The 17,288-nt window shown below is 43.3% G+C and overlaps 1 protein-coding gene across 3 annotated transcripts; it reads right to left on the bottom strand.

Annotated features, from left to right (window-relative positions):
* Nucleotides 1-355: 355 nt before the first annotated feature.
* Nucleotides 356-17,252, bottom strand: BROX (BRO1 domain and CAAX motif containing). 3 transcript variants are annotated; one of them, XM_048297444.1, is made up of 13 exons: nt 17,179-17,252; nt 14,969-15,099; nt 14,202-14,308; nt 12,609-12,705; nt 11,199-11,294; nt 10,472-10,544; nt 10,040-10,145; nt 9,390-9,479; nt 8,552-8,637; nt 7,168-7,249; nt 6,004-6,154; nt 5,191-5,350; nt 356-4,717 (listed from the first exon to the last, which is right to left on the bottom strand). In XM_048297444.1, the coding sequence occupies exons 2-13, from the start codon at nt 15,067-15,069 to the stop codon at nt 4,631-4,633; spliced, it is 1,236 nt and encodes a 411-aa protein (XP_048153401.1). In that variant the 5' UTR covers nt 15,070-15,099; nt 17,179-17,252; the 3' UTR covers nt 356-4,630. The 3 variants fall into 3 exon arrangements, with proteins under 3 accessions (XP_048153401.1, XP_048153402.1, XP_048153400.1); XM_048297445.1 differs by lacking the exon at nt 17,179-17,252 and adding an exon at nt 16,857-17,117; XM_048297443.1 differs by lacking the exon at nt 17,179-17,252 and adding an exon at nt 16,536-16,643.
* Nucleotides 17,253-17,288: the final 36 nt, after the last annotated feature.

The raw sequence follows: 17,288 nt of genomic DNA, 5'->3' as shown, positions 1-17,288 counted from the left end.
AACCCCCCTCACATTGTATACAGAATATCCCACAATATCACAGACCTTGGCAAGTACTGGATTTTGTATAGCCATAAGAAATCCTACCTAATTACTTTCTTTTTTCTGAACAGGAGTTTGGGAAGTCCATCTCCTCTCTTCCTGCCCCAGGACTTGACATGCTTCATTGTAGCTACTACTTCCACATGCACCCACTTCACATAAGTATCTTCCTTATTTAAGTCCTCCTTTAAGCAAGGATTAAGCATTCCCTATAATTAATAAAGTTGCATTAAATTGCAGAAAGTAACATTCAAGACAGAGCCTTTTCCTTGCTACTATAGCTAAAATTTTAAATAATGAAACAAAACTCTAAGATACTCTAAGATTGTTTATTTTAAATGGTATTCTGAAATTTGTGGTTATATACAAATTTTCCAACTATGAAGCTTAAGACTGCATGGTGACTGTCTTCACAAAGTAAGGCTGCTCGGTCAGTGATCTCAGAGCTGATTCCATTGAAGTGTGATTACTCGGAGTACAGGATGACTTCAGGAAGGTTGTTATCCATGAAGGCACCAATACCAAAGGAGGGAGGCCTTCCTACATAAAAAGCTAATCGAGGGTGCCCCCTTGGTTGCCATGGGACCTTTGTTGAATTTGAGAACATCACCAGTGGGGAAAGGTCTGAGTGAAACCAATGGTCCCTGTGGAAAGGCCTTTACACTGCACTCACAATCTGGAGACAGGTACACACTGCAGGGGCTTTTCTATGCCAGTCTTACTCACTGTGCTTTATTCCTCACTCAGCTGGGCCAGTGACAGGAAAAAAACACAGAAAAAGGGGGGAAAAAGCAGCTTACGCTACTATAGTGATTTAACAGTGATCTTTAGAGACAGAATATTTTCAGGAATAATTAATAGGCATGCACAGGATTTATGTTAATGCTGAAACTTCAGTTTAGATACCAGACACAGGGGTGGGATGAAATGTTTCACCCTGCAGCCAACAGACAGAAAGTCTTCACTTCTTGGAATTCCCATGGAAAACAGATGAGCTACTGCCTCCTCTTGTGCTCCCCAATACTAATGGCAGAGATATGCTTCATGAGTTTGTTTTATACACAATTAAAAATACATTTTAGCAATGTTTCCCATTAAAACCTCACCCATAGCACAGTACTGAAATCAGTGCAACAAAATGAAGGAGTATTTACAACCATACTGTATTGTACCAAATTTGCAAGACAAGAAAATTCTAAAGTGCAAAGTTGTCTCTATTCTACACAGACACAGGGATCCATTTTCCTGCTCATTGTATGAACCACTACCATCTTTACAGACACACCACGTATCCATGCTGAACATCCAAGTGACCAAACTCCATCCCTGGGCTGACAGGCAAAACTCGTCTATCAAATCCAGGAGGCAGACATCAGCATCCAAGGGCCAGGTTTAGTCCCTCAGCTGTCACATGCTGGATGGAGAGTAACTACTGTAAACCCAGGAACACGGAACATGGAGGAAGTGTATTTAAATACATGGAGAAAGTGTATTCGAATAGAAATCCTACAAAGAGCTTAATGGTTTGGTTTATAGTAGACTAAAGACAATCACTGCTTTTCTTAAAGCACAAAACAGAGGGCCCAGCACTCTGTATTTCATTCAGCTGCAGTTCTGTCCTGCTTCAGATGGGGCACAGAATTTTAAAGACTATTTACACCAATAAGATTTGCAGGCTTAGCCATGAGAACCTCTAAAACCAGAGAGAGGCCACAAAATCAGGCTCTTGCAGCATTAGAATATTAAAAAGTCACCATTCAAAATACCTCACTCTTAAAAATTACTAAAGGGAACTATAATAGAAGGAACATGGCTGCTGGGTTTCCAGATTGACTGAAACTCCCAGTTCATGCACCCACATTCTTAAGCATATTGATCAGTTAATCTATATCCTATTTACAGTAATTCCTACTACCCAACAAAACCAGAAGAGAAAGCTGCTCATTGCCTCACAGCTCTCTCTACTTTGCAAACTAAACAGTCTCCAGTTTCTTCTTTTTTGGCAAAACCATCCAATGTTTGCCACAGGATTTTAGCTACAAGTAAACAAAGTTTGTCTTGAAAAGCAACACATGTTAAGTGAATTAGTTTGTTCCATTAGTCTATTTTTAAACTACTACATCATATTTACTGAAACAGCTATGGCATAAGAGGTTACACGGCTAGGCTTAAGCAATGTCATCATCTGACACAATTCACTTGGTTATGCCCCAAACTATTTACAGTGAACTTGATTCAGACAAACCACTTGGTTTGAGAAAGCGTCCAAAGAATTCCAAGTCCGTAAAATAATCTCTCCTACCAAGTTGTTTGGGAACGATTTAGTCATGATTTGTTAATTTGATTTTAAGATATTCCTATACTGGAACCCACCCATGGGTAAAAGCTGCATTGGAAATGAGTCCCAGGATCTACACGTGCACTAGCAAGCAAGGCTAAGTCTGTGCCACGGTTTGTAGCAGATGGAAGGGAAAATGAGGGGAAGGAAAACAGGATCTACAGAAAGAAAACTAATTCAGTTGAGAAGTGTACATATTGACAAAGAATTCTGAAAAACAATGAGTAACTAAAAAATTGTGATTATGAAACGGAGTTAACTGTATCTCAATCCTTAAAGGGAGCAGGCTGAGCAAATGTTGATGACTACAGCTGGAATACATTTTTAGAATTAAAATCTATATAAGAAAACTAACTCCACACTCCACTCTGGCAAAACCTAGGCTGGTCTTTTAACAATGCAAGAAGTCTATTGAGTCAACTGATCAAGTTATGAACAGATTTGAGTAACTCTTCACGAAACATAGCCCAGGTCCCTGTGCAGCACCAGAAGAAATGGAGCCATTTTAGATATGTATTCTTCTTGATACTCATTATCCTCTAGGCCCCTGCGGAACAGAAACTTCTTCCAAAGAAATTCAGCTCACTTTACACTTATTTTTATGTGCAGGACTGACAGAAGGAAAAATCCAGCACGGGAAGCAAGGAGGTCTGCATTTGATCAACCCACAACAGCCAGCATTAAAAACCTCTTTGCCTTTTGTAGCAACAAATTCTGTAGCTTGCTCTAGTATCTCAGGAAGAGTCTTGAGCTTCCTATTAACATCCTCAACAGCTTTTGTGCCACAGGCCTTCAAGGAGATACACACCTGCTCTCTAAGCTAAGTGACTCCAAGCACCATGAAAGATTTTAGAAGCACTGAATTACAGCACAGTGGAAGGTGAACAAAGAGTACAAAGTGTACAGTTTACATCATGGTAAGTGCCGATGCCATCACATTTGCTGAAAAGGGTGAACCTTGTCAGGCTGCCCAGCTTCTTTCTCAGGCAAAGAGAAGTGCAGCAGCTGGGGATTGCAAGGCTCTCACTTCAACATATGCATCATATTCCTTTGCATTTGCAGCAAATCAGAAAGATGTTTTTGTTGTCATGGGTGTTTTGCAGTGCTCAGCACTGAAGAATGCTGTCACATTTTCCACAGCAGGCAGAAATGGAAGCAGCAAGTTCTACAAAATCCTTTCTTTCTCAGCCTTGACTGGGCTTGGCTTTTGGCAAGTTTTCTTCAGAAAGAGCTGATTTCAGTGAAATACTGCACAAGCTGAGAAGCAGCACTGTTTACACAGGGCATAAAGGAAATCTAGAGCTTGGCTTCCCAGTTATGCCATCAGCTCTTCAGCTCATCTTTCCTCCCTGTTCTCCTGACAGCTTCTTATAGACACCACCCAGATGGAAACACAGCTTACAAATCCATTACCTTAGCATGACAGCTTCAGGAACCCCAGCGCCAGGAGATCTGAACTGTCTGCAGCCTTCAAACTTAACAAAGCTTTGAAGATTCAAAAACTCTGAACAAATGTCACAGTGATGCATTGCTTTTAAGCACTTTCATATTACTTGCTGCATCACTTTCAGATACACTTTGATACTCAAGAATTTTGATTAAAGAACAGACAAGCTAAGGTACCTTACTACAAATTCTGATATAAAAACCCTAATCTGTAGAGAAAAGAACGGAGACTAATAGTTTCAGAACATAAATTGTGCTCCAGTTATGCAGAACTTGAGGTTTCCCAGGTTCTGTGAAAGTCCTGTGAAATACCATAGGAGTGTTACAAACCAAACACAGATTTTCTTCCCTCACTACAGTTAGGTGAATTGGAACACAACAGGGTGCTAAGTCTGAATGACAAAACTTGAATAAATATAACTGTTCATGCAAACTTCTGTTTGCAGAACTGGACATGATACAGCATATAAGGTAATGGAAAAATCCTCAAGCATTACAATCATGATACTTCCTTTGCTATTTGTGTGTAAAACTAAACCCACAAAAAGAAACTCCCTAGAGGCACAATAGGAACATTTAAGCCCATTCATTCTATGATATCCCACTAAAACCAAAAATAATTCAGATATAAATAACCTCCTAGAAATCCACCACATTCTTAAGCAAGATAGACACATATTAACAAAGGTAAATTAAATTAGTCTTCTAAATGAAAAAAGGGGAATCAAAAAAGGGAGATCAGAACTAAAGCCCCAGAGTCCTATGAATAGGAGTTTCAAAGTGAATTCAAAGCACTTATGGCATTTAAGAAATCTGGCATCCACTGTCTCTTTGAGGCTTTATATCTGGTTCCTTCAGAGGTTTTACTTCTTCATCTGGTTTTGGTTTAGCCTGCAAACAAGAAGAAAAAAAACCCCAACTTAATACCACAAGTACAAACCACTGTATCTGCACAGTACTTATGCACAGCTAACTTGACATGTTATAATCTAACAGTCCCCTCTCTTTTCAAGGCTGAAGACTTTGAGTAAGCCTCAAGCAAGGGGGAAAAGCTAACTATTCTCTGTTTCAGCATCCTTAAATGAATCCTTTTCTAAAAAAGAATCTTTCTCTAGCATTCACTCTTGTAATGTTACAGGACTTAGTAAAAAATGACCTGAATTTCTAGATGCTGGCAGTGTGGCAGAGGTTAATTGACTTGCCCCTGGCACAGCAGAAGGATGAGCTTAAGTGGTAGCCTTGAGTCTGCTTCCTACACTGAGCTGGGGAGTGTTATATGTATATGTATGATACACAGAATAAAGCTAACTGTATGATACACAGAATAAAGCTAGTGGAAAGAACAGCACATGGGATTATCTTACAGTGTCATCCTTTGGCCTCTTGGTGAGATCAAATGCTGCAACTGTTTCAGGAGTCCAGTGTGTGTTCAAGGCAGGAAACTCAAAAGGAACAGGCTCTACTAAGCCATAGTTTGCTTTCAGTTCCAGCTGGGGAGCCTCTGCTGGCACCTTCTGGAAATAGCTGGAACAGAATACAGAAAGGTACTTAAAATACAATGCACCATCTCTGCAAGTCTTGTCTGCAATTTTAAACTAAGCAATCTGGGTTTTCACAGTGGCAATCACTGCTGCTCTCTTCCATTTCATTAAGGCACTGCCTAACATGCATTTTGCCAGCAAGATTCACAAGAACAAAAGCAACTCCTTCTTAGTATTATTGTTTGTTCCCTAATAGTGTGGTGGGTTTTCTCCTACTTAATAACCATTATTCCCAGTGCTTCAATGAGAAGAGCATCTTTTGTTGAAAAAAAACCCCTTCAAAATACAAATGAGGATTTAAAATACTTCCCAAAGATGAAAAGGACAGTTCTTCTCCTAAACAGTCTTAATGTGCCACAGTGGATAATGGCAACAACACAGCAGCCCCCCCAAAGACTGGCTACAGGGCAACCCACCCTGCTGAACTGGCACAGGACACAGAGTGGGACAGCACAGACCCACTGCAAATCTGCTGAGAGAAAATTAAGAGAATCTCAAATTTATCTGTAAGTTACATGCCATGCTTTAAAGTAATGTAACAATTGGAGAGTAAAATTTACCATCCCATTCTGAAATAAAGGCAAAGGAGGTAGTAACACTTCATACAGAGTGCTGTACCAACCATGAATTACTTACATAAATCCATTCTCTCTCTGGCATTTTTCTAGTGTGTTCTTAATCAAACTTCCTAATTTCCTAAAGAAAAGATGTCCAGAAGGTTTGGCAGTAGTCCCAGGCCCTTTGGTTTCTCCATATTCTTTGCACAATGCTTCGGCCTTGGCAAAAACTTTGCAAAAAAGAAAGGAAGTAAAAATTATTTACATGACCCTCTTAAATCATGGCTCTGCTCTACAGTGCTTCAGTCTTAGAAGACACCAGAATCCATTCAGGCCTCTTTCTTCTTAGAAACAAAACCAAACTAGTTCAAAGGCAGCACTTCAGCCAAGATTTACTGCATCCAACAAGTGACTAGGAACAGGAAAAGAAAAAGATAGCTTTTTGGGTGGGCAGATGCAGGAAAGCATTCTTATGTGTGGTGCCAAATGCAACAATAAGCCCAAGAACTGTGCCACGTGGTAGGGAAAAACAGGGTATGAAGGTGTCCACACACAGCTGATGTCCCAAACCAAACAACAATAAACAACATGGAGTGGGAGAAGGACTCTTCTCTGAACAGCAGAACAGTATTTGTTTTACTCCAACTAATCCAACTTAGTTTGTTCTTAATAAATTTTTTATTTCTTTTTACAATTAATACTGATGTTCCCAATTGGAAGATTTGAGCACTTCTATACATTGCAGTAAAGTTATGCAATGCAGGCTGTTGTGGTAGCAATAGCTTTGAAGAGAGAAGACTGGGAAGAAGACCTTGAACTGCTGCAAACTTGCCTGAATCTACCTTTCAAATGAATAGAAAGGAAATAAGTTACTGAAACCTGTTTAAAAATAAACAAGCATGTCTAGATTTACTATTTAACCTCCAAAGCAGAAATGGCTGCACTACTCTAGAAACCAAAAAACAGGATGACCAGACCATTGGTTTTTACAGTGTATATTGCAGGCAGTTCAAAGCCACTTTTTAAGCCAGGCTGAGAAGTGAGGACGAAATTTTCTGCAGCACTGTTATGAAAGACAGTCTTTGGTAAGACAAAAAAAAAATACAGTCTCTATTTAAAGGTGTGCTGAATTTCCATCAGGTGGCAGATAAAAGCTTTATGGGAGAGCAAATGAACACGATCCAGCAAAACAGAACAGGCATGGCATCATCAGACCCTGTAATCCAGTCTCAACCACACTTACATTTTTCTGATTCCTGCAGAGATCTGATTGCTTCCCCACACTTATCACTCGCCAGCAAAGTCTGGCCATGGTAACAGTATGCCTGATGGGAGAGGACAAAATCATTACCAACGTCACTGGGCACTTCCTGCACCAATTCCCTTCTCCTGCTCCCTACACCAGCGGCAGCTCTTTGAAGCTGCCATTCCCTGCAGGTAGGTGACAGCCAGGGAATGCAAGTCAAAGCAGCATTCACTGAACCATTAATGCAGCTCAGCATGGACACTATGAACCAGACCCATAAACACTTGGTATGAACTGAGCTGTCTCAGGTCTAACTGAGCTGCACAACGGTGTTTGACCAAAAGCACTGGCACACAGGCCAGTTCAAGCTCTCACTGTAGCAGTGTGCAGCTTTAAGCACCAGCATAGAAACAGAATGAACCCCAGGTAAGTTTGCAAAGCTAAGACTGATAACTAAAACCACGTGAACACTCAAAAACTCCACCTGCGACAAACATCACTGAATCTGGAAAAAATGAGGTATTCTGCTGTCTGAGATATTTTGTCATAGTTCCAATAACTTTTCCACCCCAAAAAGTCCCATTCTTTCATATCTATGCTTGAAGGTGGTATTGCATTCCAGTGAGAACTGTTATCTGTCATCAGGAGTTGAGTTTAAATAGTAAATACAATAGGCAAAGGAACAATCCTACCAACTACTGCCTACCTTGCCTCCCTTCCTTTAGTGCCTGTTGCCACAGTACGACTCTATCTAAATCTACCATTGCCCAGATCACACAAATTAAAAAAAGGAGAAGTACCACAACTCTGACCCTCCCTCACCTCTCACACTTGCTAATAAGGCAAGCAGCTTTTAGCTAGACATTCACCCTAAGAGAAAGACAATGCTGTTACCTGCTTAGTTTGGGCCTTTTGTACAGTATAAAAAAGACAAATTATAGGCTATAGCAGGCTACAAGAAATACACAGCAAATGAAGCAGCTGAGGATCCCAAGGGCTCCACTGCACTTGCTAGGAGATCCATCAGGCAAATAGGGACAGCTCTTGGAATGGTACCTACTGGTACTTGATGCAGTTTCATTCAGAGCCTTCCAAAAGATGCTCAGCTCTGAACTGTGCCTAGGATCAGACTGTGATGTAGATAACAGAGATGACCATTATGCTCAGCCTGAATGGCCTCAATTAAAGATCTGTGATCACAATAAATCCACACTGCTGCAATTTCATTTGGCTCCAAGAAAACACGTCAAATGCCACTGACACTGCACAATCCCTCTTCACATGATGGAAAGAAAGCCAAGGCAGTACTTAGCCCCCATTCCCTATCCAGCCCTTGGCAGACAGACAACAAGCTGTGACTGCTGCCACCCAAAGTACTTACGTAGGCCATATAGAAACAGCTCTTCAAGTTTAAGTACTTCCTCCATTTACCTGCATAGGTTGGATCCAAACTGGATAATGTTTGATCTATGAATAGATATGTGAAGTTATTCTTAACACATCTCCAGAAAGAACCCCAAACACATTAAAAGACCAGAATTCTTAAACTTAGCAAAAGATCCTAACTACAAAGTATCCAGAAAAAAGGGACAAAAATTACTCCTGCAAAAGCATAGAGAAACTATGAGAAAAACCCCAGAAATACGCAGCTATCATGCAGTTGTCCCTAGAATCCCTGAAACTACTGTCCACTAAGTTTGGATGGCTAATTCTCCTAAGTATTTTTAGGCAGCATTTCAAAGCTTGTTCCTAGTTCAAGTTCCAGGAGCGACCTACAATGAGACACGTTACAATGTTCTCCTGACCCCCATACTTCTGCACTCCTCCCTCTTGGCTCAGTAAGCCCAGAGATCATCTTACTCATCTGGAAGGTGGTACATAATTAACCCACTGCACTCTCCATGCTCTGCATCATGATCTGCTGCCCAAAGGCAGCTGGAACATGCTCTATTTACATCAGGCCGTTTGTCTGCTGCTAGTCTGTCTTCTGTCATTAACATTTCCTACCATCAGCTACAGAAAAAGATTCCCACAAAACCAAAAGGCCTTATCAAGATACATGCTGATAACTGAAGCCTTAAATGTGCTAAATAGAAGCTAAATACACACTCCATATCCACCAAGAACAGTGTTAATATTCAATTTATGGATGGGTAAAGCATGTCTGCTGGCAAGAATGCATAAACCAAGTCACTAAGGATATTAAACAAGACACTCACCAGCTTTTTGGTAGAAGTTGGCTGTTTCATAAGCAAGAGCAGCTATTAGGCCTGGATTGTGTTTCAGCTCAATAGCCCGAGCAATTGTCACTGAAAAAAAGTTCCACACCACAGTTTAAATTTAATTGAAATGTCCCATCACATCAAATCAGCAGAGGCGTTTAGGGTTTTAAAACCTCGGCATGAACAGAAAATAGATGTTGTGCAGTCAAGCAAACAGCAGAATAAAGACAGATTGTTTCTTGGATATAATGATTCCAGTTTAATAGAAAAACTGAAGGAATGTTAGCCTTAAGATTAGCTAATAAACAGAAGCTGCACACATTTTAAAGTAAAGGAACTGGGAATTTATGTTAGGCAAGCATGGTAGTGAAAGGGTTGCAAGAAAGGAAAAAACAAGAAAAAGGGAGGAGTGCCACACACAATTCTGCCAAAGTGAAAGATATTCCATATTATATATGTAATACCAGACTGATTTTTGGCATTTTCCTTCTAAAATTGTAACTTAAGTTTCTTTAAAAGCAACCTGCCCCACTAAGCCACAGTACTTCAGGAGAATAAAAAATCCTGCTGGCAAGCAGAATTCATGAGACATCAGTGACCCACAAAGAGTCATTTCCCACACCCAACCAATGTATATTTGAGGGTACCTTCTTGAGCTTCAGCTTGACACTGTATGATGTACGAGTCTATAAGTCGAGCTTCTAAATCTCTTCCCTTTTCTACAGGTGTAATCAATCTTGGAATGTGACTTTCCTAAATACAAAGCAAGTCTCAGAGTTACTTTAGGCTTAATACTAGTGCAAAACAAGTGCCTCGCTCCTAACTGGCACACTCAGTGAAGGTCCCAAGGCAGCTGCCCACACTGTAGCACAATATGGGCAGAAAGACAAATTACTGTTCCACTGCCATTGGGAATGAGTTGCAGGGATTGAGAGGCACCAAAACATATTAATATCCTTCTTTTTCCTGTATCATTCAGGAGGTCTCAGGTGTGTGAGTATAGCAAAGGCTTTTCTAAGACAAAAAGTCAAGTATTTGGAGACACCTCGAAGAACAGACAGCAAAGAAAGTCCTTCTACCTTCAGGTGTTTAAAAATCCCAGCTGCTATTTTCAGGCTGCGGTGAACATCTTTTGCTTCATCTTCTGTTATACTGAGAAAACAGAATGAATCAGTAAAATTATAGTTAGAAAGGGCCTCTAGGTGTCATTTAGTCCCACCTCCTGCTTTGGGGCACCACAATTTGCAACAGTAGATCAGGTCAGTTATGGCTTTGTCTAGATGAATCATAAATCCTTCAAGAATCAAGAGTCCACTGATTCCCTAAGTGACCTATCCCACTGCTGTGCTACCCTCAGAGTAAAGGAGGGTACAATGTTCTTACAGTGTTCTTACAGTGTCCAATCATTAAAGAATCAAATGGAACTTGCGTGAAAAAAAACCAAACACGTAAGATCCTATGATGACTCTCAAGTAAAAGGCAACCTCAGTGTCAAAAGCCAAGGATTTAGAAGTCTGTAGGGCTAAAAGACAGCAGACCTGTGATTTTGAGAACCTCAGTTTTGTACCTGGAGCGGGGCGATGAAGGGTTTATTCACAACTGACACTTTCTCTGTATCACCATCACGTGGTACTAATCCACTTGGTTTACAGAGGCAAGAAGGGATTGAAGTGCTTGTGTATAAAGGCCTCCTGGAACTCCTCTGTCTCTGCTGGACATGCCTCACAGCAGGCAAACCCCAGAACCTGCTAAATCTTTGGTGGAGTATTGCTGGAGTAGAATTATTAAGAAAAGAAAACCACTTACTCTTCTTTTCCAGCGAGTCTTGATGCATATTTGGTGTACCATAGAGCTACATTAAATCCCATGGAAACCAGTTCAAACACTGCATCCTGCTGGGCACTGAAGAAAGACAAAAACCCCCCAAAATCTTAATGCATTCAGTTTTGTTCTGACAATCTCTCTCTGCTGATAGTTCATGTAGCAGAAGTCAACATTTCTTTCTATAAAACATTTTTCATTTAAGATGTCAACAATCTGCACTTCAGAACTTCCTAGCTGCTGAACTGCCTAAGAGAGACTTCAATTTTTTTATTTGTTCCCTTTAAGAGCTCATAATTAGAATCTCCCACATTCAGATGCCCACCCTTCCCTTTTGGGAACTTTTATTTTAAAACTGTAACTTGAGATTTGTTTAGCTTTGGGTGTGGCTGACATTTTTCCATCTCTTTTTTTTTTTTTTTTTTTTCAATTGCACATTTTGTGGAAAGTCTTGCCCTGGAATGTCCACTTTAAAGTTGTACTGCTAAGTTAATAAATCAGAGTCTGTTACAACTCTCTCAAATGAATGTTATTTCAAGTATTTATGTAACTGCAGACAAACAGCATGTGCAAATAGCAGCATATTTCAGAAGCTAAAAACAGTCTTTGAAAAGACTGAACTTGCAATCACAAGCTCAGTATAGCTTAGGAACTAGCAAACCTTTTAAAAAGAAAGATGTGGGAGAGGGAAGAGTAATGTTGGCACAAGTACAAGTGTGTGTGACCGTGAGAAAATTAGAAGAAAGTCCTAATCAACAGATTTTTTTTCAAGGGGAGTAAAAGCTTTGAGGAGGTCAAGCACTCCTAGCTAAAGCTTGACAAATTGGTAGGTGTGGTTATACAACACAATCACCTCCAATAGCAAGAGACAAGTGAGTAATTCAGAAGGTTACAGATCTGTATTCCTACTGGAACAGAAGATTTGTTTGTTTGAACCAAGAGTACATGTACTCAGAGCTTCAGAGGACAAGAACAAAATCAGATCTTCAGCAACACTGGAACCCCAAAACATACAGAAGTTGCTGGTCAGGCCATAGTGCCAAAGGAAGAAGTTTTAAACTGCAGTGAGCTTTGTTACCATGCTCAACTCACCAATACCCTCAAGGCTCTTCCTTGTAGTGCTGTAGCCAACTGCAGGTTCAGTTTGTAGATCAACTAAGACCCTTCTACAATTATTGTGCATTCTCACAGCTTTACATAAAGGCCACGTACACTTCAGAACACCTAACACAGTAGGGCAGTTACCAAAAACACAGCAACACCTTTTTAGAAACTACTTTGTGTTCAAGACTTTGCTACATTTCTGTTTCCCCTCAAATGGGTGGCACAGGTGCACGTGTGTAACAGAGCAGCAGACAGCAGCTGCATACCCCGCACCCAGAGAAGCACACGCACCTCGGGACTTGTCCTTGTAACGTGTCTGTCCACTTGAAATTCTGGATATATCTCAACTTGCACTCTTGGGAAGAGTCATCCAGTGAAAGGATGAAACCTATGGAATAAACAAATGTACCAACAGGCAATCTCAAGTAGGAAACAAACGAGTAATGAAGGAGAGGGACCAATAAGAATACAGATATAGATAAAGGAATGTTTCTTGCTGAACCCCTCAAAACCCCATGTTACTTCCTGAGGTGTTTATTCCTCAGTATCTTGAGAACAAAATGTGGAAAAAACCAACTGGCTACTCCAGGAAACAACTTGCCCAGCACATTACCAACTCAACCCTGAGAATCCTGACTGCTCAAGGAAAACCTGGCAGATGTCTGCTAGTCCCATATGGTGACAAGTTGGGAGTGGGACTGGCCCAGGTACAGGATGGCTGAGGTTGTTCAAGGTGAGTGGCTATCTCTGCCACCACAGTGGCAACCTGGAAATTCCAGGGAACTTGCCTGGTCAACAGTGAGAGGGAAAAGGGCTTCTAAGCATGGACTAACCTAGTCATCATCTATCTCCAGGGCCACAGGAAATTGGCTCTTTTTGTCCAGAAGCCCAGAAAACAGCAGTCAGTGGGATGAAGCTAATGCTATGGAATGTTCAAATTCTAGCATATGCAGGCCCAGGAATTTTTTAGGGAGGCTTGAGAAGGGCCTTAGTCTGATCAGGTCTTACAGATTTTAAGAGGCCAAGAGCTTGCCATAGCAGCGGCTGCGGCTACAGCTTTCGGTGTGTCACATTTTTATAAGCACAGAAAATACTTGTTCCTTTCACATGCAGATGATTTTAGTGGCCAAGCATGATATTTTCCTTGAGAAACTCTCCAAATCTCGGCTGTAGCAACAGGTATTTTTATCTTGCCTTTATCTAGATGTGGCATTAGCCTACACTCTCCCAGGGCCTCACTAAACCAATGTTTACTTCCCACAGACTGAAAGATCCCACTTTCCACAAATCAGCTGATTCCTGAAAACCCAGTCCTAAGAAACCTGGCTGAGCACCCAACTGCTACGACAGAGTTATCAAAATATTGGCAGAAGGAAAGTTTCAACAGGAATGTGTCATCACAGGTGAACCATTTACTGAAAATGAAGATACCATGCTAATGAGCACCTAAGACAAGCAGCAGTAGAAGGTAAACTTGCCAGAAGTCTATGGTCTAGTATTACCCAAACCAGCAGTTTATACTGAATTGTAAATGATATCAACTAATTAATTGACTCAATTTATACTTGAGGAGAAACTCACCACCAAACACATAAGACAAATACACATTTTCTCCTCCACCAGAATGAGGTTAAAAGCAGGAGGGCAGGACTGCCAGCACTTAGTACTGGCAGGGTCACAAAGGACACTGAAAACTTGGAGAAGGGGCCTGGTGAGCAGCCACCACTGGTATCAAGCACAGAACCCATGAAGACACTCTCCTTCCTGAGAACTGCAAAGCCTCTTTACAGGAGATCAGCACAATGCACATTCTGAGAAGTGCCATTAAAATTCAGCTGATGCTTCTCTTGGTGAATTAGTAGTACTGCTAATAAATCTTCCTACCTTGCAGGAGTGAGAAGTACAAGTCAGCTGCATTCTTCATCATTTCTGGATTACAGCTCGAGTCTGTGAACAGCTCCAGTAGCCGTGCTCGAGATAACCTCAAGTCACTGAATGAAAGAAGAGAAAAAAACCCCAAAAAAACCCCTAAGAAATTCTACTCAAAAATGTACTAATACAGAAGATTCTTCCCTTCTCCTCTGGATACATATAATTGACTCTTTAGTATGATCCATTCTGGACACACAGCAGTGGATAATCAGTACTCAATCTATTGTTCTAACACTAAAATTACGATGCCTTTACCTACCAAGAGGCTGGGTGCACAGAGAGGAAAGGGAAGTAACAACAGGAACATTCTTTGACATTAGAATGGGATGATGGGATAAAGAGGTAAGAACAGATCTGCAAAATAAGCTGAGATCCCTTTTCATTACATTCCTATCCACAACAGAACAGTCAGGCCTTATCCACTTATGGAAACGAAGCAATCTTTTGCAGAGGAATGCACAGTCATCAGAAAGACAATGAAGTGGTTTTCGTCTTTTGCCTCTGCATTGTTGTAATTGGCCTTGCTGAGCACTCACAGAGTCAAAAACTGGAGAATTTGTTGTCTGTAAGCAAATGTTCAGTGTTAGCAATGTCTTACTGCCTCCCTGCCTACACATCTGCAGCCACCTTGAGCTCAAAAACCAAAGAGCAACCATGACTTTTAAGGATGTCCCTCAAACTGTAAGAGGCAGAGTGAAGTCAGTCCCAAGTACACTTACTTGCAAACCTTTGTTGCAGCTGGAGTGGTGGCTACCCCATAATAATTAAATGAAACAGGAGCTGTAGCCTTCAGAGGGTTGCGATGGAACCAGTGGGTCATTTTCTTCCTGTAATGTTGTTTATGCCAAATCTAAGGAGGGGAAAGGAAAGATCAGCTGCAGGAACAGGTACAATTGAGGTGCTGCACATCATGCTCCTCTGCTCACAAAAAGATATTCCAAATGTAACCAACTAGGCAAGAAATTAATTTGAAATTAACTTCTTTTTTTCCCCATTTGAAATGCCAAGCTTCCATGTGCTTTGTGCTCATCATCCATGTGCTCAGTGTGAGACTTGCACTCGCTTGAGATACAAATGCTTTCTGAGGCAACTATTTCAAGTTAGGGCAAAAGCTACCACCTACTTTGTGGTAGCTCTATGTGAGCACACACATTCATAGGAAAAAAACCACATTTGTTACCTCCTGCACAAGGCTGAATATACCCGTAAATTACATGAGAAATATCTCAGAATCACAGAATCAATTAGGTTGGAAAAGATCCCTGAGATCACTGAGCCCAGCCTTTGACAGAACACCCCCATGTCAACTAGACCATGGCACTGAGCACCATGTCCAGGCTTTCCTTAAACACCTCCAGGGATGGTAGCTCCACCGCCTCCCTAGGCAACCTGTTCCAACATTTAACAACCCCTTCTGTGAAGAGATTCTTCTTAATGTCCAACCTGAACCTCCCCTGGCACAGCTTGAGGCTCTTTCCTCTTCTCCTGTCACTTGTTACCTGGGAGGAGAGGCCTATCCCCAACTTGCCACAACCTTTCAGGGAGTTGTAGAGAGTGGTAAGGTCATCCCTGAGCCTCCTTCCTCTTTTCCTCTAAATCTTAATTCATTGAGACCATTACACTGCGTCTGGTCAATCTGTGAACAGCTCGTATTTGGGGGCCTTTGGCACAAATGAACCTGCAACCACAAACCCTGACTGAAAACAGGGATCTATTTACATAAGTGTATCTGACTTGGAAGGCTGGGAGAGCAGAGATAAACCCGACCATCTCTTTTCTTTTACTTCAATTTCAGCAAACAAATATAACACAAGCATTGCTGTGAGCTTTACCACAGCAGTGTATGGTGATGGAACATAATGGGCACATCCTCAACATGGGAAGGCCCTACTGGATAAAGGGAGAAACTCCTTCACCATGAAGACAAAAAAAGTGAGGAACAAGTTGTGTGCTCTCTATCCTCAAAGGTTTTCCAGACCTCGCCGGACAAAGCCCTGAGCCCCCTGGTGTGACCTCGGAGCTGTCCCTGCTCTGAGCAGGTCGCTGGACTGGAGACCCCGCAGGACCTCCATCACCTCGTGGTCCTTTTGGAATCCCTTAAGTTCATCCTCATAAAACACTCTGGACCTTTGCTGAAACAAAAAACCAAAAACAAACCAAGAAGATCTGCCCGCAACCCGCCGGCACTGTCCAGATCCTCCTGCCCGAGCAGGGGGCTTGTTCATCGCGCCGGCACCTCTCGGGGCCGGTCCATCGGGCAGCGCCTGTCGCGCCGTGCGCACCCACCTGCGCGGCGCTGCCGTCCCCGCTGTGCCGCGGGACCCCGGCCCGGCCCGGGGCGCTCCCTGAAGGCTCCCGAGGCCGCGGGACCCCGGCCCGGCCCGGCCCGGGGCGCTCCCTGAAGGCTCCCGAGGCCGCGGGACCCCGGCCCGGCCCGGGGCGCTCCCTGAAGGCTCCCGAGGCGGCGGGACCCCGGCCCGGCCCGGGGCGCTCCCTGAAGGCTCCCGAGGCCGCGGGACCCCGGCCCGGCCCGGGGCGCTCCCTGAAGGCTCCCGAGGCCGCGGGACCCCGGCCCGGCCCCGCCGCTCCCGCCCGTGCGTCACGCACCCGCCGCCGCAGGCAGCGCCAGCCGAGAGCCGATGGCACCGCCCCATCGCGGCCGATCGCATCGACCCCGCCGCTCGCCCTCCTCCCCACCGGGGTGCCTGGGCCGCCGCCGCCGCCAACAACAACAGCTCCGCGGCTGTGGGGCCTCCCCCCGGGACAGCGGCTGGAGGCGCGGCCGCGGCCCGCAGCCCTCCCGCGGGAGGGACCCCCGAACGCCACCAACACCGGGGGGGGCGGGAGCGCCAGCAGGACAGCAGCGGCACCAGCCCTCGCGGAAGGGCGAGAAGCACCTGCGGTGTTGCAGGTGGGCGCCGGGGCTTACCTGGGGGCGGGCCTGCGGCGGCGGCACAGCCGGCAGCGGGGGGAGGAGCGGAGGGAGGGGCGGAGCGGCCCCGCCCGCGCGCACGTGACCGGCGCCATGACGGGTACCGG

This window comes from Corvus hawaiiensis, chromosome 3 (assembly GCF_020740725.1).
Source record: "Corvus hawaiiensis isolate bCorHaw1 chromosome 3, bCorHaw1.pri.cur, whole genome shotgun sequence".
Lineage (NCBI taxonomy): Eukaryota > Metazoa > Chordata > Aves > Passeriformes > Corvidae > Corvus > Corvus hawaiiensis.
This window is presented reverse-complemented; position numbering and strand designations above follow the sequence as displayed.